The following is a 25734-nucleotide window of genomic DNA, read 5'->3' on the forward strand; positions in this document are numbered from 1 at the left end:
TTTGAAACTCAAGAAGTTACGTAACACATGTAACGTCACTCCAGCTGACAATCCTTGAAACGTGTGTACTAACTGACTAAGTACAAAGGAAGAGCTACTGGAAAACATCCTGTCATGGTAATTATAGTAGTAAAACTCTGGAAGAATGTTAATTATTTGGGAAGTGCCATCCTGGGAATCACTTTTTGCTTGTCTCGAATGTTAGTCAATTATCTTAACCATATGCCACCTTGTTCAGTACTGGACATTTAGGAAAGTGCGTACTATATTGTTTATTTTTAAGTCTCTGCTGGTATATAAGAGCACCTCTTAAATAATTTGACAATTCAGAGGCTTCCTTTACCAGGATACTGATTAGCTGGCTATTTTTCAAGGAGCTCTGTGCAGATTGGGGGAGTGGCCATGCAAGTAAAAAGCGGTATTCCATTTGAGTCCATAGACGTATCACAGCACTGCACTGAACGGATTTGAATATTGTGCAGGGGCAGTTTAATTTCGTGAAACTTAACTTCTAAATGTTGTTGTTTATAGGTCCCATAACTCTGACTTCAGAGTATTTCTGCTCAAGCTCAAGAGGATTCTTGATTCACTTTATATGGCGTATCAGATATTAGTTATATCTGGTGACTTCAATATTAATTTTATATATGATTGTGCAAGAAAAAGGATGTTGATAGATCTCCTAAATTCATATGATCTGATGCAGACTGTATTTTTTCCAACTAGGGTGCGGGGTATCAGTAGCACAGCCATAGACAATATTTTTATTCATTCTTCATTACCAGATGGGCATTCGATTAGTGAAAAGGTGAATGGCCTTTCAGACCATGATGCGCAAATTTTAACACTAAAAGGCTTTCAAACTCAAACAAATGTCACATATAATTACAAACTATGTAGGACAGCTAATGTAACAGCAATAGAGAGTTTTTCAAACCTCACCAATGAACAATAGTGGCAGGATGTTTATAGTGCCGTTAACATAGATGACAAACATAATGCTTTCCTTAACACATTTCTCATGCTCTTTGAGAATTGCTTTCCATTAGAACGTTCTACATTGGTACTATCAGTAAAAGGAAGCCTGGGTGGCATAATGATATCATGTAGAACAAAGTGGGAATTGGAATGTAACAATATTATGAGAAGGAAAGTTGCTACTCACCATATTCACATACACACAAATACACACACATGCAAACGCAACTCACACACATGACTGCAGTCTCAGGCAACTGAAACAACACTGCTCTGTGGTTTAGGTTGCCTGAGACTGAAGTCATGTGTGTGCGTATGTGTGTCTATTATTGACAAAGGCCATTGGCCGGAAGCTTTAAAAGTGAAAATCTTTTTGTTGTGCCTATCTGCGACTTGGCATCTCCACTATAAGGTTCTTATAAATGTTATTAGTAAGGCAAAGAGTATGTGGAAGGCAAATAGAGTAACTAATTTACAGGATAAAATTAAAACCATATAGTCAGTTGTGAAGGAAGTGTTTGGTCAGCAGCACAAGGTCAATGATATAAAGTCAGTTCATAGCAAAAATATTTATGTTACTGATAAATCAGATACATGTACAGTATTTAACAATCATTTTCTGAACATTGCTTGTGAATTAAACAAAAATTTAGTTTCTACAGGGAGTCATATAACTCTCTTGGCAAATGCCTTTTGAGATTGATGCCTGAAATACTCCTTTTTGATACAGACAAGGAGGAGATTGAATCAATAATTAAATCACTGAAGACTAAGGACTCTCATGGATATGGTGAAGTGCATAGCAGAATATTAAAGTACTGTGCTGCACATGTTAGCCCTGTGCTTGGCCATATCTGTAATTTTTCCTTTAGGAATGGTGAGTTTCCTGAATGATTAAAGTACTCAGTAGTAAAGCTGCTTTATAAAAAGGGAGAAAGGGATAATGTATACAATCTTAGACCTATTTCTATGCCTTCAGTGTTTGCTAAAGTTATTGAAAAGGCTGTGTATGTAAGAATAATTGATCATTTTAAAGCACGTAGTTTGCTGTCAAATGTACAGTTCAGCTTTAGACGTCATTTAACAACTGTTAATGTTATTATTCTCTTTTCTCTGTGAGGTTCTGGTTGGGTTGAACAAAAGATTTTGAATGCTATGCATATTTTTTGATTTAACTAAGTCATTTGGTTGTGTTGATCACAAAATATTGCTCCAGAAGTGGGACCATTATGGAATATGGGGAGTAGCCCACAATTGGTTCACCTCTTACTTTAGGGGTACAAGGTGTTTATAAGTGGTGGAAAAATTGAAATTTTTTATGTCTTTATTAAATTCTATAGTCTTTCCTGATTACATTGATATATGCATTATAGGGTTTCCAATGAAAAATGACCTATACATACCAAATTTTAAAGTTATGCTCATGTATGCCACCACACCCCTTTTATTTCTGTTACAGAAGCCAGTATTATTCTGAAATGAACTGTGAACTTTCTGTTTCCAGCGATTATCCGTATGATACATTATATATGTTGGTGACAGTGCAGGTTTCTAGTGTCTGTAAATGATTATCTTTGCTAGTATTTACTTTCGTTTTGCTGAAGCAGTTTGTTCACGTGTTATTGAATGTTTGTTGCCCAAGTGCTACATATATTTCTGGAATTACATATCCTTTAGTGTGCAATAAATACAAACTATGCCACACATCAAGATATTCAATAAAAGGAAATTCTGTGGTAACCAGTTCACAAACAAAGCAAGCCACACTGTTGAAAGTAACCTACGTATCAGTTCTTCAGGGAAGAAACTCCAACATGGCACACCTCCTGGTGATTCAAATTTTTGTGTTAACAATGATGCTGTTTGTAGTGGATTTGTTGTTGTTGATGTGAGCATCTTATATTATTGGTTAGTATACGTAATTTACCTTCGTCATGAGTATTAACAATAACATTCAAATGACAATCTGTACATAAAACATTATATAAAACTGGCTTTCTCATATGTTCATAGTGTCTGAGACAATAATTATGTGATTGGTTAAGTGATATTAATTTATAATTAACATTGACAATCTTAATCCTATATCGTAACTTACGCATCGTATCAAATCTTGTCCATGTTATCAAATCTCTATCTTTTAGAGAACAAATACGCATAAAGTGATCATATCTCCTAAACGCTACAACACTTCAATTAAAATGTCTCTCAAATTCTTCATTACGAGTAAATAGTTTGTATGTAGTGTTTGGCACTGCTTTCATTACTGCGTTATCATATAAACAGCTTGGCCAACCCAAACCTATGAGAACTATTGTCTGTCCTCCATAGAGTAAGTCTTTAGATGACACAGGTACCTTCTCATCGATACATGCTGCCCAATCTGCACAACATTGGACAAATTGATCATCAGATTCTCAGCTTTGAATGAGTGATTCTTCATTCTCACCTTCACTGTCACTTTCAAAAACTAAGCGTCGAATCGTACTACTATTAATATTGCGTCTCAGAGGAAACGATTCGTTACTCAATAAAGAGATACTGTTGGAAGAACTCTCGTTGGAGTCGGACGAACTCATTGTATCGCTCCGAGTTACCACAAATTAATTAAAATAATATTATAAATACCTTTCTTCTTTGAAAGCCACGATTTTACGCACTGTTTCACTGCTCAGACCTATGACTGTAGTAGCACTTGTTCATCAGGTACTGACTGAAACGTACTCAACCGAGACAACACTACTCCTTATATACCCGATTCACATCTTATTAGCATTGCAAAACAATTCAAGGTTAGCCGCTTTCCCACCAACTGATTACTTGCCAACGACCGCCAGCCACCCGCCGACCCTCGGCCGTGACGTCACGGCCGCCGCTGCCAAAGGCACAAAGTAGCACTATTTGTTTATGGTGATACCTTGGTAACAAAACTGGAGTGTTGTGGACATGTGCAAAAGAGGATGGGTGCTAGATTGAGGAAGCTACGAAGAGAAATGAAAGTTGCTGTCTGATGGAAAATCTCTGTCTGGCCAAGGCAGATTGACAGAAAGTGAAATAAACCTTCTTCAGAGTTATTATGGACTGGCCATTGGATGAACTGCTCCTCTGAATGATGTTACAGCAATGAGAAAAACTGTATGAGCCACCTATTTTCATAAGTTGTCCCCAGACGACCACCCTGTGCACGGACTTTGCCCTAATGAAGCAGGAAATAAAACCAGTTTTTAGAGATCTGAGTGACCCTGTTTTGCTTAGTAAATGTCTTCATGGGGGACACTCAGAATACAAATGAAAGTTTCAACCATTGCATATGGGAAAGATTACCCATGAATGTTTTTGTGGGACTAAATACATTAAAAGTTGGTGTACTAGATGCAGTGATATGTTTTAATGATGGGGTGATAGGAAGGTTGGACATCCTGAGAAATTTGGACATAAAATGTGGCTCTAATATGGAAGATCAATTGCTTGTGCGTGACAGACAATGGTTGCTTGAAGCTGAAAGATTCGCTCTTCAAGTTACCTAAGAAGCAAGAAGTGCAAAAAGGAATGCCAAGAGGAAGCTTTAAAATGAAGAAATGCTGCAGGATGAAGACTATGCTTCAGGAATGTTCTGGTACACAGTTTAATTAGACTCATAACTTCATTCCCAATTTCCTGCAATTGTATTTTTCAGAATTCAGGTACAAATAGTTTATAAAGCATTGCTCTAATTGTCTTTTGTAACTTGAAATAGTCTGTACTTAAGCAGTAGACCTAAGCTTTACTGCAGGATCAACTAAATTATAGAAAAAATAACATTTTTATTTGGAAAGAAATTATAAAAATTAAAATGTAATGCGTAATATTTTCTTATCCTTGTAATATACATAATAGGGGGAATGAAATAGGTCTAGTACTTCTTCCATCATGACATGCATATCTGGTAAAAATTTGGTCTCCTTCAAACGTATAATATTGGATTAAATGGTTCCTCAATTTGAGGAAGCTTTTTGGGGAAAAATGCATCAATTTCTTTGTAATTTGTTAATAACCCTGAGCAGGTTCAAAAATATTCAAAATACTTCTGATTTGTTTCGAAAGTGTGCTGCATTACCTGATATCAACAAAAAATCTGTAAAACACAAGCATAAACAGTGCCTGAAAGAAATATGTGTTGATTTTTACATAATATTGAGCTGGAAAAGTACCCTGTATCCTTAACAATGACAGCAAAAGGTCATTATTCACAGTGTTGAGAATGGCTGCAATGTGGGGTCTGAGTGGGGTATGGTCAATTGGGGGCTGTCCCAAGGATCAGTGTTGGTACCACTCCTGTCCCTTATTTATATAAATGATATGCGCTCTAGTATTACGGGCAACTCTGAAATATTTCTCTTTGCTGATGACACTGGCTTGGTAGTAAAGGATGTTGTGTGCAATGTTGTCTCAGTTTCAAATAGTGCAGTTCATCATATAAGTTCATGGCTTGCAGAAAATAAACCAACACTAAACCACAGTAAGACTCAGCTTTTACAGTTTCTAACACACAATTCAACAAAACTCAACATTTTAATTTCACAGAATGAGCATATGATTAGTGAAACTAAACAGTTCAGATTTCTAACTGTTCAGATAGATAGTAAACTGCCATGGAAAGCCCACATTCAGGATCTTGTTCAAAGACTTAATGCTGCCATTTTTACCATCCGAAAGGTATCTGAAGTAAGTGATGGTTCGACACAAAAATTAATCTACTTAGCTTATTTTTGTTTGCTTATGTCATATGGTATTATATTTTAGGGTAACTCTTCCCATTCTAAAAGGATATTTTCTGCCCAGAAATGGGTGGTTTGGGCAATAAGTGGTGTAAGTTTGTGACTCTCTTGTCAACTGCTGTTCACTAGTCTGAGTATTTTGATATTGGCCTCTCAAAATATATGTTCTTTACTGTCCTTCCTTGCTAACAATATCATCTTATTCCCAGGAATAAGCACCTTTCACTCAATCAATACTCTGCAGAAATCCAACCTGCATTTGGATCAGACTTCCTTAACTCTTGTGCAGAAAAAAAATGGTTCACATGGCTCTGAGCACTATGGGACTATCAGTCCCCTAGAAATTAGAACTACTTAAACCTAACTAACCTAAGGACATCACACACATCCATGCCCGAGGCAGGATTCGAACCTGCGACTGTAGCAGTCGCGTGGTTCCAGACTGAAGCACCTAGAACCGCTCAACCACACTGGCCGCATCTTGTGCAGAAAGGTGTGCAGTATACTGCTGTATCCATTTGCAGTAAGCTACCACATGAATTCAAAAATCTTAGCAGCAATCCACACACTTTCAAAACAAAACTGGAGAGTTTCTTCATGGGTCACTCCTTCTATTCTGTGGAGGAGTTCCTTGAAAACTTAAGCTGATACTTATATTATATTATTGATTGCTTTTACTTAAACTTATGGCTTGCCTTTTTTTGGGTTCATAAACATTTTATTTCTGTTATTAATTTTATATTTTAATTTCATGACTTTGGAGATTTGCTGCTCAATTTGGTCCTAATGAAACAGAATATCATTTCCTGTGCTATTTAAGAGTGCAGTTCATAGGAATGTAGAGTTTTTAGAGATGTGTTAAAACAAATCTCAAGCTGGTTTGCTAAACAGTGGACATATCCCCCCTGCCCTAATTGTGAATGCTGGCTTCACTATTAGGTTTTGGGAAATGTTTAAACTTGTGATAGTATGAAGAATACAAACGGAAAAGATATGAATATTCATAGTAATTGCTGTTTGATTCAGAGTACATCAAGATTCCAAGATTTTCTTTAAAAACACAGTTGTTGTGATTAAAAATCACACTACCTACAAATGAAATGGTCTTAGGAGGGGTGGAAATGGGCCCAAAAATGTGCAGTGTGGAAGTCTGGTAGCTCACTGAGATGTACTACTTCTTCCATTTTACACCATGTTTGGCCTAATGCAACAGTTCATAAAGGTCATGGCCCCAACAGGCTGTGGTTTTGCATGTCTATATGACAAATTCTCGTGGCTTTCAGCTGCAGCAGTTGTTGTTGTTTGTTCCAAAGCCTGGTTTGATGGAGCTCTTCATGCCACTCTATTCTGCACAAGGCTCTTGATTGCTGAGTAACTGTGCAGTCTACTTCCTTCTGAATGTGCTTACCGTATTCATCTCAACATCTATACTCTGCAAACCACTGTGAGGCAGATGGCAGAGGGTACATCCAAATGTGCCAGTTATTAGGGTTTCTTTCTGTTCTGTTCACCTATGGAGTGTGGGAAGAATGATTGTTTGAATGCCTCTGTGTGTGCAGTAATTACTGTAATCTTATCCTCATGATCTCCATGTGAGCAATACGTCAAGGGTTGTAGAATATCCTTCGAGTAATCATTTAAAGCTGGTTCTTGAAACTTTGTTAATAGACTTTCTTGCAATACTTTAGGTTTGTCTTCAAGAGTATGCCAGTTCAGTTCCTTCAGCATCTCTGCGACACCCTCCCATGGATTAAACAAACCTTGACTATTCATGCTGCCCTTCTCTGTATATTCAATATTCCCTGTTAGTTCAATCTGGTATAGGTCCCACACACTTGAGCAGTATTCTAGAACCAGTCACACAAGTGATTTGTAAGCAATCTCTTTTGTAGTATGATTGCACTTTTCCAGTATTCTACCAATAAACCAAAATCTACTACCTGATTTACCCACAACTGAACCTATGTGATCATTCCATTTCTTATCCCTACAAAGTGTTACACCCAGGTATTTGTATGAGTTGGCCAATTCCAACAGTGACTCACTGATATTATAGTCATAGGATACTACATTTTCTTCATTTTGTGAAGTGCAAAGTTTTACATTTCTGAATATTTAGATCGAATCACCAGTCTCTGCACCATCTTATCAAAATCTGACTGAATATTTATGCAGCTTCTCTCAGATAGTACTTCATCATCGATAATGGCATCATCTGCAAAAAACCTGATTTTACTATTAATATTATCTGCAAGGCCTTTAATTTACAACATGAACAGCAAGGGCTCCAACACACTTCCCTGGGACACAACCGAACTTAGTTCTACATCTGATGATGACTCTTCATCCAAGATAACATACTGTGTCCTCCCTACTATATAGACCTCCCATATTATCACACTTTCGACAATAAGCATAGGTGTGGTACTGAGTCAGATGACTTTCAGAAATCAAGAAACATTGTCTCTACCTGGATGCCTTGATCCAAAGCTTTCAGTACGTCATGTGAGAAAAATGCAAGTTGGATTTACGTAATTGGTGTTTTCGAAATCCATACTGCTTGGCCCTGAGGAGGTCATTCTCTTCAAGATACTTCAGAATATCTTCTAAGATTCTACTACAAATTGATGTCAGGGATACTGGACAGTAGTTTTGTGGATCACTTCTACTACCCTTGTTGTAGACAGTTGCAACCTGTGCTTGCTGGACCCTAACTTTGGTGCCACTAACAGCCTTTACAGATCATCAGAATTTCTTTGGGTTTTTTGAGGTGTCATTTGACAATATTCTGCTATGGCAGTTACTGGAGGCATCACGCATTGCCCTCTTGACAGCCAAACATGTTTCATTCAGGATATCTCTATCTGTAGCCCTATTGCCATTTCTTTAGAAGTTTCTTTTCAGTTATAGTATACCATTATGAATTCTTGTAGTGCATACATATGTATCCAGTGTGTGGTCAACTATTCTTTTAAACTTGAGCCAGAATTCCTCTACATGCTCCTGACCTGTGCTGAAAGTTTCAAGTTCCTTATTGAGATATGACACTACTGAGTTTTTTATTTAATTTACTGAACACATATATTTCTGCTTGTTTTAGTCGTCCTTTGTACTTTGGTTATCATTGTTGCCACAACCGTGTTGTGGTTACTGATACCAGTTTCGATGAGGACATCCTCAAGGAGGTCAGACCTATTTGTTGCCATTAGAGTTAATATATTTCCATCGTGAGTGGGGTTCCTAACTATCTGGTCTAGGTAGTTTTCAGAGAAGGCATTTAGTAACATTTCACAAGATGTCTTATGATGCCCACCACTAACAAAACTGTAAGTTACACAATTAACTGTTGGATGATTAAAGTCTGCACCTAGGATTACAGTATGACTGGGAAACTTACATACAAGTGAACTGAGGTTTTCTCTAAAGTTTTCAGTCACATCAAGAGGTGAGTCTGGTGGTGATAGAAAAATCGAATTATATAATTATCTCACATGCACCTTCAGTTTCTATCTCAGTGGATTTGAGTTTATGGTGGCGGTCTCCCTCTATGATTTTTAACTCCTGCATTTCCCTCCAATACTAAGTTGGTGATCCCTTGATGTCTCAGAATGTGTCCTGTAAACCAATCCCTTCTTTTGTTCAAGTTGTGCCACAAACTTCATGTCTTCCTAAATCTATTCTCCCAGTTGTATTCAGCACCTCCTCATTCGTCATGTGATCTACCTATCTAATCTTCAACAGTCTTCTTTAGCACCACATTTTGCAAGCTTCTATTCCCTTTTTGTCTAAACTGTTTATTGCCCATGTTTCACTTCCACACATGGCTACGCTCTAGACAAGCACTTTCAGAAAATACTTCCTAACACTTAAATTTATATTCAATGTGAACAAATTTCTTTTCTTCAGAAATTCTTTTTTTTTTTGCCATTGCAAGTCTGCATTTTATATCCTCTCTACTTTGGCCATCACATTTATTTTGCTGCCTAAATAACAAAACTCATCTACTACATTAAATGCCTCATTTCCTAATCTGAGTTCATTAGCATCACCTGATTTACTTTGACTACATTTCATTATCTTTGTTTTGTGTTTGTTGATGTTCATCTTATATCCTCCAAAACACAGCCCATTCCATTCAGCTGCTCTTCCAAGCCCTTTGCTGTCTCTGACAGAATTACAATGTCATTGGCAAACAATTTCGTTTCCCTCATCTTTAATTCCTACTCAAAATTTTTCTTTGGTTTCCTTTATTGCTTGTTCAATGTGCAGATTGAATAACTTTGGGCACACGCTACAACCCTGCCTCACTCCATTCTCAACCACTGCTTCCCTTTCACACTGTTCATCTCCTACGACTGATGCCTGGTTTCTGTGCAACCTGTAAATAACCTTTTGCTGCCTGTATTTTACCCCTGCTACCTTCAGAACTTCAAAGAGAGTATTCCAGCCAGCATTGTCAAAAGCTTTCTCTAAGTCTGCAAATGCTATAAATGTAGATTTTCCTTTCCTTAACATATCATCTTAGGTAAGTCATAAGGTCAGTATTGCCTTGTGTGTTCCTACACTTCTCTGGAATCCAATCTGATCTTCCCCAAGGTTGGCTTCTATCAGTTTTTCCATTCTTTTATAAAGAATTCATGTTAGTATTTTGTAACTATGACTTATTAAGCTGATAGGTCAGTAATTTTCATCCCTGTCAGTACCTACTTTCTTTGAAATTGGGATTATTCTTGAAGTCTGAGGGTGTTTCACCTATCTCATACATCTTGCACACCAGATGAAAGCATTTTGTTATGGCTGACTTTCCCAAGGCTATCAGTAGTTCTGATGGAATATCGTCCACTCCTGGGGCCTTGTTTCAAGTTAAATCTTTCAGAGCTCTGTCAGATTCTTCTCACAGTATCATATCTCACATTTCATTTTCATCTACGTCCACTTCCCTTTCTATAATATTGCCTTCAAGTTAATCTCCAATGTACTGACTCTCTCGATACTCCTTCCACCTTTCAGCTTTCCCCTCATTGCGTAGGACTGGTTCTCCATCTGAGCTCTTGATATTTATACAGCTGCTCCTCTTTTCCCCAAAGACCTCCCTAATTTTCCTGTAGGTGCTATCTATCTTTCCATGAATTAAATGTGCTTCTAAATCCTTACATTTGTCCTCTAGCCATTCCTGCTTAGCCAGTTTGCACTGACTTTTTAAAATGATTATATTCCTTAATCCGTGCTCCTTTTTCTGTATTTTTATATTTTTTCCTTTCACCAGTTAATTCAATATATCTTCTGTTATCCAAGGATTTCTACTAGGTCTAGTCTTTTTACCTATTTGATCCCCTGCTGCCTTCACTATTTCATCTCTTAAAGCTACCCATTCATTTTCTACTGTATTCTTTTCCCCTGTTGTAATCAACCATTGCCTAATGCTCCCTCTAAAGCTCTCAGCAACCTCTTATTCTTTCAATATACCTGATCCTGTCTCATCAATTTCCTACTTCTTTCCAATTTCTTCAGTTTTAATCTACAGTTCATAACCAACTTATGATCAGAGTCCACATCTACTCCTCAAAATGTTTTATAATTTAATACATGATTCCTAAATCTCTGTCTTACTATTATATAATCAATCTGAAACCATCCATTGTCTCCAGGTCTCTTCCACAGGTACAGTCTTCTTTTATGATTCTTAAACCAAGTGTTAGTGATGAATAAATTGTGCTCTGCGTAGAACTCTTTCATTCCTTTCCCCCAATCCATATTCACCTACTATTTTTCCTTCCCTTCCTTTTCCTACTATTGAATCCCAGTTCCCCATCACTATTAAAATTTCATATCCCTTAATTGTCTGAATAATTTCTTTTATCTCGTCATACATTTATTGAGTCTGTTCATCATCTCCAGACCTAGTTGGCATATAAACTTTTACTACTGTAGTAGGTGTGGGCTTCGTGTCCATCTTGGCTATGGTAATGTGTTCACTATGGTGTTTGCAGTAGCTTACCCACATTCCTATTTGCTTATTCATAACTAAGGCAGATATATTCGTGATCCCATAAATCAAGTAATGCCAGAAAGATGTACATTTTGATACAAGCTTTACAACAAAGTAAGTGATAGCATAGATATGCCTCTAAAATATCAAGGAGCAATATTATGTGAGGGATCTGCCCCCTTCCCAAATCGCTCCTACAGTAACCATGAAGACAAGATTACAGGTATTCAAGCTGTGATTTTTCTCATGCTCCATATGAGAATGTTGGTGTAGTGACACATGCTCTCTGCCATGCACTTCATTGCAGAATATCGTTTCTGATGGAGATGACCTCCTCAGAAGAAGAAGATGAAGAAGAAGAAGTACTGACTACAAAATGACACATACAAAGTGTATGAAAGTATGTGCAGCACGTCACTAGAAGTGCATTTTACAGACTCTTATATTGACTAGCTCACACATAACTGTAGTGGTGTGTTAAATGAATGTGCTGAAAAAATCCAAAAATATGTTTCTTCTATAAAAATATTGTATGAAGGGAAGTGAGTATCTTCTACATGGCCAGATTATTGTTTAAGTGTAATTCAAACAAGAAAGACATTCAGCATGAGAAAAAAAATGTATTCATTTATTGTGGCCCTTTTTTTCACTTTTCTATAAATGTTTAGAACTGAATGAGATTTCTGTGTCATGCACTAGTTTCTGAGCTCCATTGATGTGGCATACTTAGCAACATCATACAAACGTGGCCAGTTTCTTCAGTTCCAATCACTGTTCCACTAACTATCTCTGAACTGTGTAGACAAATGTTATTATGCGTAAATTATCCAGACTATTTAAGAAAATAAACTGATTTGAATTCAAAAGACAATTACAACCAAAATTACAATGTATCTATCTAGGGAAAAAAAACAATTTTTTGTTGATAATTGTTGTCTTCCTTGGAGTATGGTTCGCATGTCTGAGTAAATATTCCTTAATTGGTTTTTTAATCACTTGTTTGATGAAAAAGCAAACATTTTAAGTACATAAAAAACACTTTATTTAAATATTTTTTACATGATATTTATTTCCATACAGCACAGAATATTAAGCTTTATGTCACATCAACAGACATCTGTATAGAAAAATGATTATTTCCATACATTTATTAGGAGTTCTAAGGTTAAATTTCAGTCTTTTGAGAAGTCTCAGTGTTTGACACATTTTCCCTGTATTTAAAATTTAATGTATTACATAATAAAATATCAATATGCGAAGTTGCAGGTCTCTATGACACACAAAGATCTGAATCTGCACCAGATTTCAATGTAACTTTCAACTGTTGATAGCACTATAATAATTCATAAAGCAACTATCACAGCTTGAAAATGCAGTTCACCTTACAGTTTCAGTTTGCATTTCTTAAAAGTATGTCTGTATTCATTGGCTTGTTAATAGCACCTACACTTCACATACTGTGAGCAATTTATTTTATATCTCCATTTTTACAGCAAAATTTTGTAAGATGTGGTAAATTTCCACCTGTTGAGTGGGAAACTAACAATTATGTAGTGGAATGGCATTGACAAAAGATTTTTAAAATCTTAATTAAAAGATAAAATTATTTCATTGATAATAATGTTTTATTTTGTCAATGTCAGTCACCTATTGAATGGTTCATCTTTCAGCCAGATTTTGGTAATTTTCTTCTCAGAATGATTTGTCATTGTAATATCATAAACTGACAAATTTCTTTACATACACTTTATTTGGAATTCCAAGCGGTTACCTTAACTCACATTACCCGGACGGATAATCTGCAGACCTGCGACATATTGTTTGGGCAATATCAAAATCTCCAGAACAAAATGCACACAGAATGTCTCATTCCAACATAACATAAACTATGAACATGTCAACTGTAGAATAAATATCTCTGCTGGTGAGAAGAACACCACATTTTAAATCATTCCATAGACTGCAGTCAAGAGAATGCATGGAGGTAATAAAATAAATAAATTTGTACAAGGGAAGAGCCAAAACAATTGTAGAAAAGTATTTTCAAAACTATAAAACACTTGTGTAAACAACAACTCATGTTACTTACACATGTGATGGCTTTGAAACACATTTATTTATGTTTACATGAATATCAGTAAACAGCATAGATCTACATTTAAGTTCACTGCACTTCTATCAGCTTTGTTTGTAAAATTTAAGACTAGCAATATGACACCTTATAGGTGAACTTCATGCTAATTCTGCTTCCCATATTTGTTACTTCTAACAATATCCAGTGACAAGGCTGTGAAACCTAATTGAGCCATGCAAAAAGTGTTCTGTCTTACAATTGTTTCCAGAAGCATTTTGGTGATGGAGTTTCCCCTTAATGATATCTCATTAACCCACAATAAATATTACTTTTGCTTCATGCTTACACATATTTCTTTTATAACTGTAGTCATGATGGTACTTTTGGAATAAGTACTAATATTTTACCAAGTCATACTTCCTATAATACTACAAATAACTATTGCAAAAAGATATACTAAATTAAATGCCTGAGCAACTGATGTACAATTAACATAGACAAATCAAACTAACAATGAGCAATATAATACTGTTGAAGCTATACATGAAGATGCATGTACAAGATGAATCTTAATGAGAACTGTTCATTTAAATAAGTTGTGAAAGATGAAAATGTATGAATATGCAGGCAAACTAAATGATGTTCTGTAGTGAAAAGGCCATCACATTCTAATGGTGATACAGCTTCCTAAAGAATTCTTGCAGAACAAGGAGGTCATGTTTATCAAGATTTTCACTGTCTTCACTGCGGAAATTTCTCTTTTTTATTGTCTGTCCTGGACCTTCATCCTCACTGCCTGGCATATGCTCACTGTCTTCCCCATTGTCACTCCTTTCTGTGTTGTGATTTATCAATTTCTGTGAATTTTCAGTATGAACAGAGTATTCAGCAGCTGAATTAGAAAAATCATGTGGTGTAGTGTTATCAGTGAACTCTTCTGTTGCATCTGTAACATCTGTCGTACTTAAGATGGATGTATTTTCTTCCTCAGTTATTTTTTCTGCTTTTTTTAACCAGCTTTCTGGAAGTGTAACTGTTTCAGGAGTTGTTTTTTCCTGGCGTGATTCAGACACGTTTTGCTGCAGCTCAGTTCCACTTAATGACACATTGTGTCTGAATGATACAACTTCTGGCAGTATTTTTGGTGCTTCATCAGTTGAGCTGCTGTTTCCTGTTATTGCTTTTATGTGTGAATCATGACTTGCGGACTGCTGATTTATTGATGTCCCATTATAATTACTTATCATTGTAGCAGGTACATCAGTTTTTGGTTGCTCTGTAACTTTCTCTGTCGTAACTGGTTGTTCAGAAGTGGGAAAAGTTTCTGCTTCCTCAGTCGTAATTTCTGTGGTGGTTTCTACATGTTCTGCATCTATAAAACTGTCTGCAGCCACTTTTACTGCAGAAATTCTTTCCTGGGGTATACTCTTACTTTCCATTGAAATTTCTGGACTGGTATTGTCTTCTGTTGTTGTTAAATCAATATTTTCTGTAAAAGAACTTTCCTCATGGATAACTGATTCAGTTGTAAGAACATCACCTCCCCCTTCAGCACTCATGTTATGTTTTTTCTGAGATATTCCACTCTGATCATTTAGAAATCCAGTCATGTAACCCTTTTCCAAGAGTTTCTTTGTTTCTGCATCATTTGTTTGAGCAGTAATAGTTGCTACAGAAGGCAGTGTATCATTTGTAACATTGTCCATTTTTAAAGGTGGAATCACATCCATTACCTTTTCAGTTTGCTCTTCTTTTGCGCTACTTGCTTCTTCTTCATCTTCTGCAACTACTACATCCATCTGATGAAGTGCCATTTCATCTTTAAACAGTAACACTGGTGGTTCTTCTCTTATGAATGTATCTGATGCATCTGAGTCAGAGATATGTGTTCTGCTTTGGACATCAGTGGGCTTTTGAGGCTTGACTTCAAGATTTTCTGCAGTTTCACTAGATTTGTCATAATCTGCAACTGAGCTTCCATTTTGTGGGAGACTCTCAATATCATCTGACATTTTGTAACTTTCTTGCGAGATAAGTTTGCTGCTTTCAGAACTGGTTCCATTTATTACAGAATTATTTGCATTTCCATCAAGTATTTTCAGGAGCACCTCATCATGCCTTGTTGCATTTGTCATTGAGGAAGCATTAACAGTTTCATTGTTAATTTGAGATAGTAGGTTAGTTTCTTCTGTAACTCCTTCTAACGTAGTTAGATCAACACTCAAAGATAATTCCTCAAATTCTGTTGTTGGAGTAGGGTGCTGATTGTTTGACTTAAAAGCTACATCATCTTTTTGGTTGATTATTATTCCTGTTGAAGTTTCATATGGAATTTCTGTTGTAGTTTGACTAGACTCCTTATCATAATCTGTCGTTGAGACTTTTTCGTCAAATGCTGAGCCACTATCTGTTACTCCAAAAGCTTCAATTGTAGTTGGCTTTCTGCTGTCATGTTTATCATACTTGTAAATTATTCTGTCGGTAGTAATTGGTGGTCTGTTATCATCAGTTGATTCTTCATCATCATCGGTTATTATTCCACCATCAAACTCGTCATCATCTGTGACACGTATATTTGTAATAATGGGCGAAGTTCTCTGTGTTTCAGCTTTTTCATTTTCAGTTACGGAAAATTTTTCTTCGTTATCACTGGTACTGTCATTTTCTTCATTTGCTTTTTGTGTAACAATATTAATGTCAAACTGGTCTTTGTTTACTGACTGATTTTCTCTTGCTTCAGTCTCAAGCTCATGAGACTTAGTAATGTGATGAACTAAGCTCTCTGTCGTATAACTGTCACTGCCAATACCTTGAGTGGTGTAAGAATGTTCACTGGTTTGGTCTATTTCTTTTGTAACAAAGTCATTTTGTACATTATTTAAAGCCTCAGGGAACTCTTCATTTGCTCTTGGTTCATTATCAAAACTTACTGAAACATTATCACTGTCAGGTTGAACTGTAGAAGTGATAGCACTGTGTTCTTGAAATTCAAGATTTACTGTGTCCCCTTCTGTCAAATACTCCACTGTACTAGCAGTAGAAATATCCTGACCATCACTGGGATCTTCTGTCAGGTTTTCATCTGCATGAAAGGAAGTAACCGTGGGTAGATGTCCTTCATTTTTTGTTTGTTGGTTAGATTTCTTTACAAATGAATTTGTTTCAGCAAGTGTATTCCTTTCAGTAGCACCCAAAACATCTAAATCATTTTGAAATTCAGTTGTATGACCACCATTATTTTCAGACATCTCAGTTCTGAATTGTTGAGTGACTTTTTCTGAGTTTGCAGCAGCTTCACTTTCTAGAAGTTTCAAGGTAGTTTTGTCTGTTACATCTTCATTGGCACTATCAGTTATAGTCTCCAGGTTTGGTTGAATGGTTACAGTTGTTGAGCCTGGTATTTCTGCAACTGTCCTACTAGTAGTACTTGGTTTCTCATCTGTTATAATGTCTTTCACTGCTTCTTTGGAATAATTAGGTGTCTGTAGCATTTCAAACGAATTTGATTCAGTTGCTGCTTCTGTTACTTCATATGAAATCACCTCTTTCTGAATTATAGGTTTAATTTTGTCTGTATCTTCAGTGATCATTGGCCCTTCTTGCTCCTCAGATTTTACTGCTTCATCACTCTGTGGGAGATCAATTTCATGTGTATTTGATTTTGCTGTAGCACCTGAAACTTCTCCTAATCTCAAAACTCTTTCATCTGTATTGGTTGAATCCAGTTGCTGGTCTTCATCCAGTAGCAATGTACGATGTATGTGATTATCAGTGTCTCCTGCCATAGTTGGAACAGGAAACTGTGGACGTTTCCTATTTATGGTCTCTGTAAACACAAAAAAAATCTGTTGATTTATAACTTTACATAGTTTTACTATACATTTAAAATAAAATTTAAAAAAATATTGGCCAGTGAACTCAAATAGTACCTTCTGTAATAAAATTGATGTAATAAGACAAATATTCCTTTGAAACATAGATGCTTAGGCTATTTTGGATACTAATGTATTTGATGTTCTGCACTTTCTTTTCTGCAGTTTGGATGGGTTTCAAATGAAGTGACTTTAACTGGGTTGATAAACATTTTTAAAATGTTAATTTAGTGGCACAAATGTAAGATATTTCACAGAAACAGCTGCTACAGCTCACAGTGACCATTTATTATGTTCCTGAGGACAGGCAGCATTAATGTATGGTTCAATATTTGGTGATATACACCAGAGGAAAGAGAGTCCCCCATTCAGGTCTCTCGGCAGAGATTACTCAGAAAAACAAATCTAACATCCTAAGAATTGAAAGCTGTAATGTTTGACCACTTAAGCAACTAAACAGAGTAAAGAATGGGAATGTGGGTTTTAAGGGAGAGGGTACGGAGTCATTCCAATCCCGGGAGTGGAAAGACTTACCTTAGGGGGAAAAAAGGACAGGTATACACTCGCATACACACACATATCCATCCGCACATACACAGACAAACACAAGCAGACATTTGTAAAGGCAAAGAGTTTGGGCAAAGATGTCAGTCGAGGCGGAAGTACATAGGCAAAGATGTTGTTGAATGACAGGTGAGGTATGAGCGGCGGCAACTTGAAATTAGCGGAGGTTGAGGCCTGGCAGGTAACGAGACGGTTGCTTCGTCAGGAAAGAGGGAACGACGAAAGGAAGTGGGTTTTAAGGGGGAGGGTAAGGAGTCATTCCAATCCCGGGAGCGCACTCCCTAAGGTAAGTCTTTCCGCTCCCGGGATTGGAATGACTCCTTACCCTCTCCCTTAAAACCCACTTCCTTTCGTCTTTCCCTCTCCTTCCCTCTTTCCTGACGAAGCAACCATTTGTTGTGAAAGCTAGAATTTTGTGTGTATGTTTGTGTGTCTATCGACCTGCCAGCGCTTTCGTTCGGTAAGTCACATCATCTTTGTTTTTTATATATATATATATATATATATATATATATATATATATATATATATATATATATATATATATATATAGAGAGAGAGAGAGAGAGAGAGAGAGAGAGAGGGAACCATTCCACATGGGAAAAATATACCTAAAAACAAAGATGATGTGACTTACCAAACGAAAGCGCTGGTACGTCGATAGACACACAAACAAACACAAACATGCACAAAAAATTCAAGCTTTCGCAACAAACTGTTGCCTCATCAGGAAAGAGGGAAGGAGAGGGAAAGACGAAAGGATGTGGGTTTTAAGGGAGAGGGTAAGGAGTCATTCCAATCCTGGGAGCGGAAAGACTTACCTTAGGGGGAAAAAAGGACAGGTATACACTCGCACACACACTCATATCCATCCGCACATACACAGACACAAGCAGACATTTGTAAAGTTTGGTAAGTCACATCATCTTTGTTTATATATATATATATATATATATATATATATATATATATATGTGTGTGTGTGTGTGTGTGTGTGTGTATGTGTGTGTGTGTGTGTGTTGAAGTTAGAGATAGTGGGAATTAGCAAAATGTGGTGGCAGAAAACACAGCATTTTTGTTTGTGAGTACAAGGTTAACTGCACAAAATCAAGTAGAAGTAATGTGCGAGGAGCTTGCAACACCTATATCAATTAGAAGCAGGTTTATATTATGCAACTTGTGTCTGTAATTATGAAGTATTTATTCTTTGTTAGTTAAGGTCATTGATTTGTGACAGGAAATTTAAAGTTTGTAATGTGTACATGGAAAAAAGATAAATGATTGTTTAAAATGATGAAAATTTATAATATGTGTAAGTTTATAAGATAAACAATGTGTACTGGAAGCTGGTTCATGCTTAGGGCACTTGTATTGTAAAATGTAAAAGATGTAGTGAAGTCACTCCACAGGGAAGTGGCATGGCGCAATGTAAAACGTGGTTTTGGCGGTAGAACTGGGCGGCTCCTTGGTGTGGATGGTACGCAGTCAGTGGCTATTTGTTGCATGGTACACATCTTCAGATGTGGATTTGACTGTTGCTTGGTACTCTTGGCAATAAGGAATGGCTCTAATAAGTTGAATAAATGTTGCCAACAACAAATTTTACAGAGCATTCAAACATCAAGAGCCATGAGTTACCTGCCACGTCCCTTGCCACCACAACTTCGCCACTGCTCCACGAACTTCATACATATAGATATGTATCAGAGCATGGACCAGTTAATTTGTGTTAGTGATTTTAATATTAATCCAAATGCTATTAATCTGTGTTTGGAGCCGTATCTTCTATCCTGATCATGAACCTATGCAAGGTCCCCTCCTAAGTGTTTATAAAACCAAGTATTCAGTTTCAAATGAACTAGTGATTTATTTATGTTTTTCAAATGTGCAAGGATAAAAAAATTGAAGTTAATTAGAATTTTGCTAAAGTACTCTCAGCTTACTGCAGAGTATCGTTTTGCAAAAGTACTGTGCCAGATTGTTTTAATGTTACTGTGTAGTATCAAAATCAAGAACTCAGATGGCAGGCCAGTGTTAAGCAAAGAGGGAAGGTCAAAAGGTGGAAAGAATATTTAGGAAAGTGGAGGGGGTAAAAATTGTAGATGGAGACCAAGCCTAGGCTACTGTAAGTAGTGTCAACTGGATGTAGATTCCAGTAGCTATGCAGAAGTGAAGCAACATCAAACCAGTCTTTAAACTGAAATCCAGAACAGCAATTTTATCTTTAAAGCATTGTTTACATCCTTCAGTGTTGTTTTATGACACAAGCGTACTAACTGAGCATCCAACCTAAACCCAAAAGAAGAAGAACAGGTGACACCTGAAATGTCTCATCACTGTTTCACAGTCTCACAACGATTAATACTGTACAATTTTAAATAATCAAAATTATCTGCTGGTACCAGAAATGAACATTAAGGGTAACACGTGAACTGAATTAGTTTGAGTAAAATTCTCTACCTGGAGTTAACACAGAGAGAAACAACTCAAGAAGCTGGCATAAATTCACTTCATACTCTTAACCATTTCCATTGTGTTTGCTACAAGGTTATATTTTGCTGTCTTTAAGAATTTTCTCCTTGGTCAACACAGTTAAGACAAGAAAAGTGTTTACTGAACAGTAGTGATCAGCAAGTTTCTTTCTTGTTTTTGGATGTACTATACTAGTCAATGCCAGGTCAGGACTGGTGTAGCTCATTTCCCATTTCGCTGAGAACAAATCATACCTGTACAGAGGTTATTATTATGATGAGGTCACAACCCGTCCCAAAGGCATTTTAAAGCTAATGCCAGTGGCTACCCATACCCTCCTCCCTCTGGGTGGACTCAGTGTACCCCTTCTGACTGAGACTAGTGTAAGTGCATGGTCACATACGACATTGTTTTCCAAGGTGTGTTGCACATCATGTATCAGAGGCAGGGCATGGGAGTCAGCACAGTATTTGCCTCAATGGGTATGGAAAACTGCTTAAAAACCACATCCAAGCTAGCCAGCATACTGGCACACATAAAAAATCTACTGGACGGATTCAACCCAGGGCCAGCGCACTTCAGTCTCTCAGATGCGAGTACTTTAACATGCTCAGCTATTGAGGTGTGTCACTAAGCTTCTGCCTGACTCAAAGTAAGAAATAAATTATTCTTACAATTCCGTGAATGAAATATGGATTTTAGTAGCCAGTGCAACAGTTTGTCTGATCATCAAGACTGATTTTAAATTAGCAGTAGGAGATAAACAACAGTTATTTAATGTCATTAAAAAAGCAGCAGCAATCAAGTTAATTTTGTATGCTAAAATCAACTTGAGTGAGTATAAATAGCTTTTAGCAGTTCAATGATAGTTAATTTGAATGTAGCATCTAAAAGCTCCTTCAGTCACATAATCTAAATATTGATGCATTCCAAATCACTGAAAGCTCTTTTACATGACAGCAACATGGGACACGACAATTTAAAGAAAAAAAGAATGAATGATTTTTTAATGCTTCCTGTTACTCTTTGTGGCCATACTTACCCAGAGGAGGGCAGTGGTCATACTTGGGGCAGCAGGCACCTGGTTCATATCTTGGAGCACAGTCAAGTCTGCGATAGCATTCAAGTGCAGCACAGACTACATAACCACCCCTGCAGTAGCAAACATGGCACGGACGCTCAGCAGCTTGCACCTTTTCACCATTCTGATATATCTGTCCATTGAGCTCACATTCTGTAAGGAAAGGTCAAGTGTGACAGTGAGTACTTTACTTCATTGTCCTTCAACAAAATATTGTATGACTTGAATTTAGTAAGATAGTCAATGGAATCTGTGGCAAACATTTCCAGTCACAGGGAATCACAGGAGATTTACCTACAATAAAATCTTAGCATGTAGACATACTGATACACATTCTGACTGCACTGACAATGTGCAAATAATATGATTCCAATAGCAATGAAGTTATTGTTTCAAAATAGCCTGTAAACAATTTTTCTGGCTGTTATGAACCATGCATGAAAAGTTCTCAGTTAACTTGCTGCGTCAAATTTTGATAAAATCCCAAGCTTTCGATGACTACCTCCGTCATCTTCATCAGGGGTAAAACTGACTGTTGTGGACTGGTGAGGCTTCCACTTTTATAAGCAGTGGATGGCTTCTCATTGGCTAGATGACGTCGTGGTGAAAACGGCTTGTGCGCAGATGGCGGCCTCTGTGTCCATAGATTTTGATTGCACGCTCTATCCAGCGTTGCTTGCAGCGCCATATCGCAACAGACGGAGAACTGCGAGGAGTGTAAGAAGTCTCCCTCTGTGCTCTTTCTTTATCAATTGTGCGCTTACATGCATTGCTGAGTGCACAACCGGAGTCTCTGTTGAAGTTATTTTCACAGAGTCTAGTTTCAACTGCTTCCCTGATGACAGAGTCCCAAAAGTTTGAAGCATGAGTGAGTAGTCTTGTTTCATCGAATAAAATCTTATGTTTATTTAACAAACTGTGCTCAGCCACCGCTGATTTTTCTAGATACCTGTATTTCAGGTGACGCTGATGTTCAACACAGCGATCGGCAACAGTTCTTATAGACTGGCCCATGTAATTTTTGCCACACTTGCAAGGAATGCTGTAAATTCCCAGTACTCTCATGCTGAGATTTTCTTTCACGGGTCACAACATTTCCTTAATCTTCCTGGGTGGCTGGAAGACTGATCTGATCCCCTGCCGGCTCAGGACTCTGCCGATCTTGCTGGTCGTTGCTCCACAGAATGGTAGCCACGCGATGTGTTGGTCCTCTTGATCTGTTCGAACAGCGTCCTTCCAAGGTTTCTTCGCCATAGTAGATCTGATATCACAATCAGAATATCCATTTTTTGTGAATACCGTCATCAGATGGTTAATCTCGGAGCCGAGATGACCCTTGTCCAAAATAGTCCTTGCTCTGCATACCAAGGTATTCAGCATAGCTCTCTTCTGAGCTGGGTGGAGAAAACTATGCGCATTTAGATATAAATCTGTATGCGTCGGTTTTCTGTAAACTGAATGTCCGAGACATCCATCTGATTTTCGCTCCACCAGCACATCTAAGAAGGGTAACTTCCCATCCTTCTCCACATCCACTGTAAATCTTATGTTCTGATGTATACCATTCAAATGATCAACAAATGCTGGGTAGAGCGCACAATCAAAATCTATGGACACAGAGACCGCCATCTGCGCACACGCCGTTTTCACCATGATGTCATCCAGCCAATGAGAAGCCGTCCACTGCTTATAAAAGCGGAAGCCTCACTGGTCCATGACAGTCAGTTTTGTCCCTGACGAAGATGACAGAAGTAGTCATTGAAAGCTTGGGATTTTATCCAAATTTGATGCGGCAAGTAAACAGAGAACTTTTTATGCAAGGACTCCATCGCGAAAGACTTCATAGTCATATCATGTTATGAACCAGACTGGTAATTTGCAGACTTTTTATTACAATTTGAAATTAATGTGCCAATGGCCTTGTCACAGTGGTAAAACCTGTTCCCGTCAGATCACTGAAGTTAAGCATTGTCGGGCTGGGATAGCACTTGGATGGGTGACCATCCGGTCTGCCGAGCGCTGTTGGCAAGAGGGGGCACTCAGCCCTGGTGAGGCAAACTGAGGAGCTACTTGATTGAGAAGTAGTGGCTCCGGTTTCGGAAACTGACATACGGCTTGGAGAGTGGTGTGCTGAGTACATGCCCCTCCATTATCCGCATCCAGTGACACATGTGGGCTGAGGGTGACACGGCGGCCGGTCAGTACTGTTTGGGAGGAGTTTTGAAATTAATGTATTTAGAACAGAAAGGAGCAGGTATTTTGGAACCTCAATAAAAATCTCTCTACTTGAACGCATAATATTATGCTTAAGTGGATAGAGATATGCAAAATTTATCTGAAACTTTTTTGTAGTCACTGAAGTAACAAAACTAAATTTTAATTTCAAACATCATTATTGAGTTTATGTATGGTACCAGCTTATGGCAATACAACTGGATCATCATCTTGGACAGTTTTCAGCCTCTGGCTGGGTCTGTATGGAACATAGGCCTCTCCATCGTCTTCTGTCTTGCCACCATTCCGTCTTCACCTTGGTCCATTCTTCTCCTTTCTTCTGGATGCATTCCTCTACTCCTTTCAGCCCTCTGTCTCTTGGTCTTCCTCTTGGTCTTTTTCCTTTCAGTTTCATCTCGTGTATCCTCCTGGGTATCCTCTTCGCCTCCATTCTTGTTATGTGTCCATACCATCTCAGCTTTGATTTCTCTATCCCCTCCTGTAATGGTTCCACATACATTAACTCTCTGATCCTCTCATTTCTTAACCTGTCCATCCTTGTCACTCCAATACTGTTTCTCAAGAATTTCATCTCACTAGCTTGTTATCTGCTTTTCTCTCTTCCCAGGTTTCTGATGCTGTGTCAGGATCAGGACCTATTATAAAATAGGTACAACTAGATAACAGTGTAAAATGGAGTCAATACGTAGATAAATTTATCAAAGATTTTTTATCATCTTATTTCATACCTAGAAGCATCTGTCATTGTTTTTGACTGAGAGATGAAGGCATTTGCTTTTATATATATATTCAGTTCCATTTGTTGTTGAAATGGTCTACTTGAACAGTGCAACTAAACTGAATGAAGTATTTTGTGCATAGTAGACAATCACATATTGTGCATTCCATCGTCAAAGATCTTGGAATTCCTATATTCCCTTCCCTATACATCTGTTTATTAAATTTGTTTATTTCCAATTATAAAATCATTTTCAAATAATCTTGTGACTTCCTTAACCATAAAACAGTAAATCTGTCATCAATGCATAAGTTGGTTTGAACACCACAGTGTCTTTCTAGGCAAGGTCTCACAGGAAGTGTTATGCCCTTGCTTTCGTCTGACCTTTCAGTTGACTTATACTTTAACTTGGCCTTCAAACCACAGTGCAACTTCGCATATTTCACTTTAACAAGCCATTGCCATAGGTGAAAGAAGTAATGAAGTGACCAAAAAAATCCTAGCTCCCTAAACTTTTGGGTTTGTAGTCTGCCACTTACACACCGAACCACAACCACAATACAAAACCTAAAAATAATTTTTATGTCGACTTCAGCTCTTTGTCTAAGGTAAAGAGTATCTGTAATCTGGTGCAGAAGTCTTCAACAAACTTCTGTGTGATGCAAAGCAAGAACTGGGAATTCCAAGAAGTTCAAAAATAAATGAAAAACTCACTTCATTAGGCATCTATTAATCTGATTGTGTTGATCCAAGGGTCATTAATTCCTGTTAGCTGAATGCCATGTAGCTATGCTAGTTGTTAACATCTTTTTACAGCATGCCTGCAATAATTGTTGTTCTTTGATAATTATCAATATTATGTATAGCATATTCCATCAGTTCTTGGAGGAACATAGACATATTAATAACATGAATACAAATTGTTAATGTTCCATAATATTATTTCTTAATTCTTTATATGCAAATAATCTAATGGAAAATGAAATATTAGTTT

The 25734-nt window shown here is 37.3% G+C and overlaps 1 protein-coding gene and 1 pseudogene across 1 annotated transcript in view; one reads left to right on the forward strand and one right to left on the reverse strand.

Moving 5' to 3' along the window:
- Positions 1-12749: 12749 nt before the first annotated feature.
- LOC124602019 (serine-rich adhesin for platelets) overlaps positions 12750-25734 on the reverse strand; it is a 157268-nt gene continuing 144283 nt past the window's right edge. Inside the window, exons 6-7 of the mRNA XM_047136290.1 lie at positions 21749-21940; positions 12750-17624 (exon numbers count right to left, since the gene is read on the reverse strand). Of these exons, the coding sequence (XP_046992246.1) occupies positions 14467-17624; positions 21749-21940 (3350 nt within the window). The 3' untranslated portion in view covers positions 12750-14466. The remainder of the gene's footprint in view (positions 17625-21748; positions 21941-25734) is intronic.
- On the forward strand, positions 23698-23815 carry LOC124556503 (annotated as a pseudogene).

Source organism: Schistocerca americana, chromosome 1 (assembly GCF_021461395.2).
Source record: "Schistocerca americana isolate TAMUIC-IGC-003095 chromosome 1, iqSchAmer2.1, whole genome shotgun sequence".
Classification (NCBI taxonomy): Eukaryota; Metazoa; Arthropoda; class Insecta; order Orthoptera; family Acrididae; genus Schistocerca; species Schistocerca americana.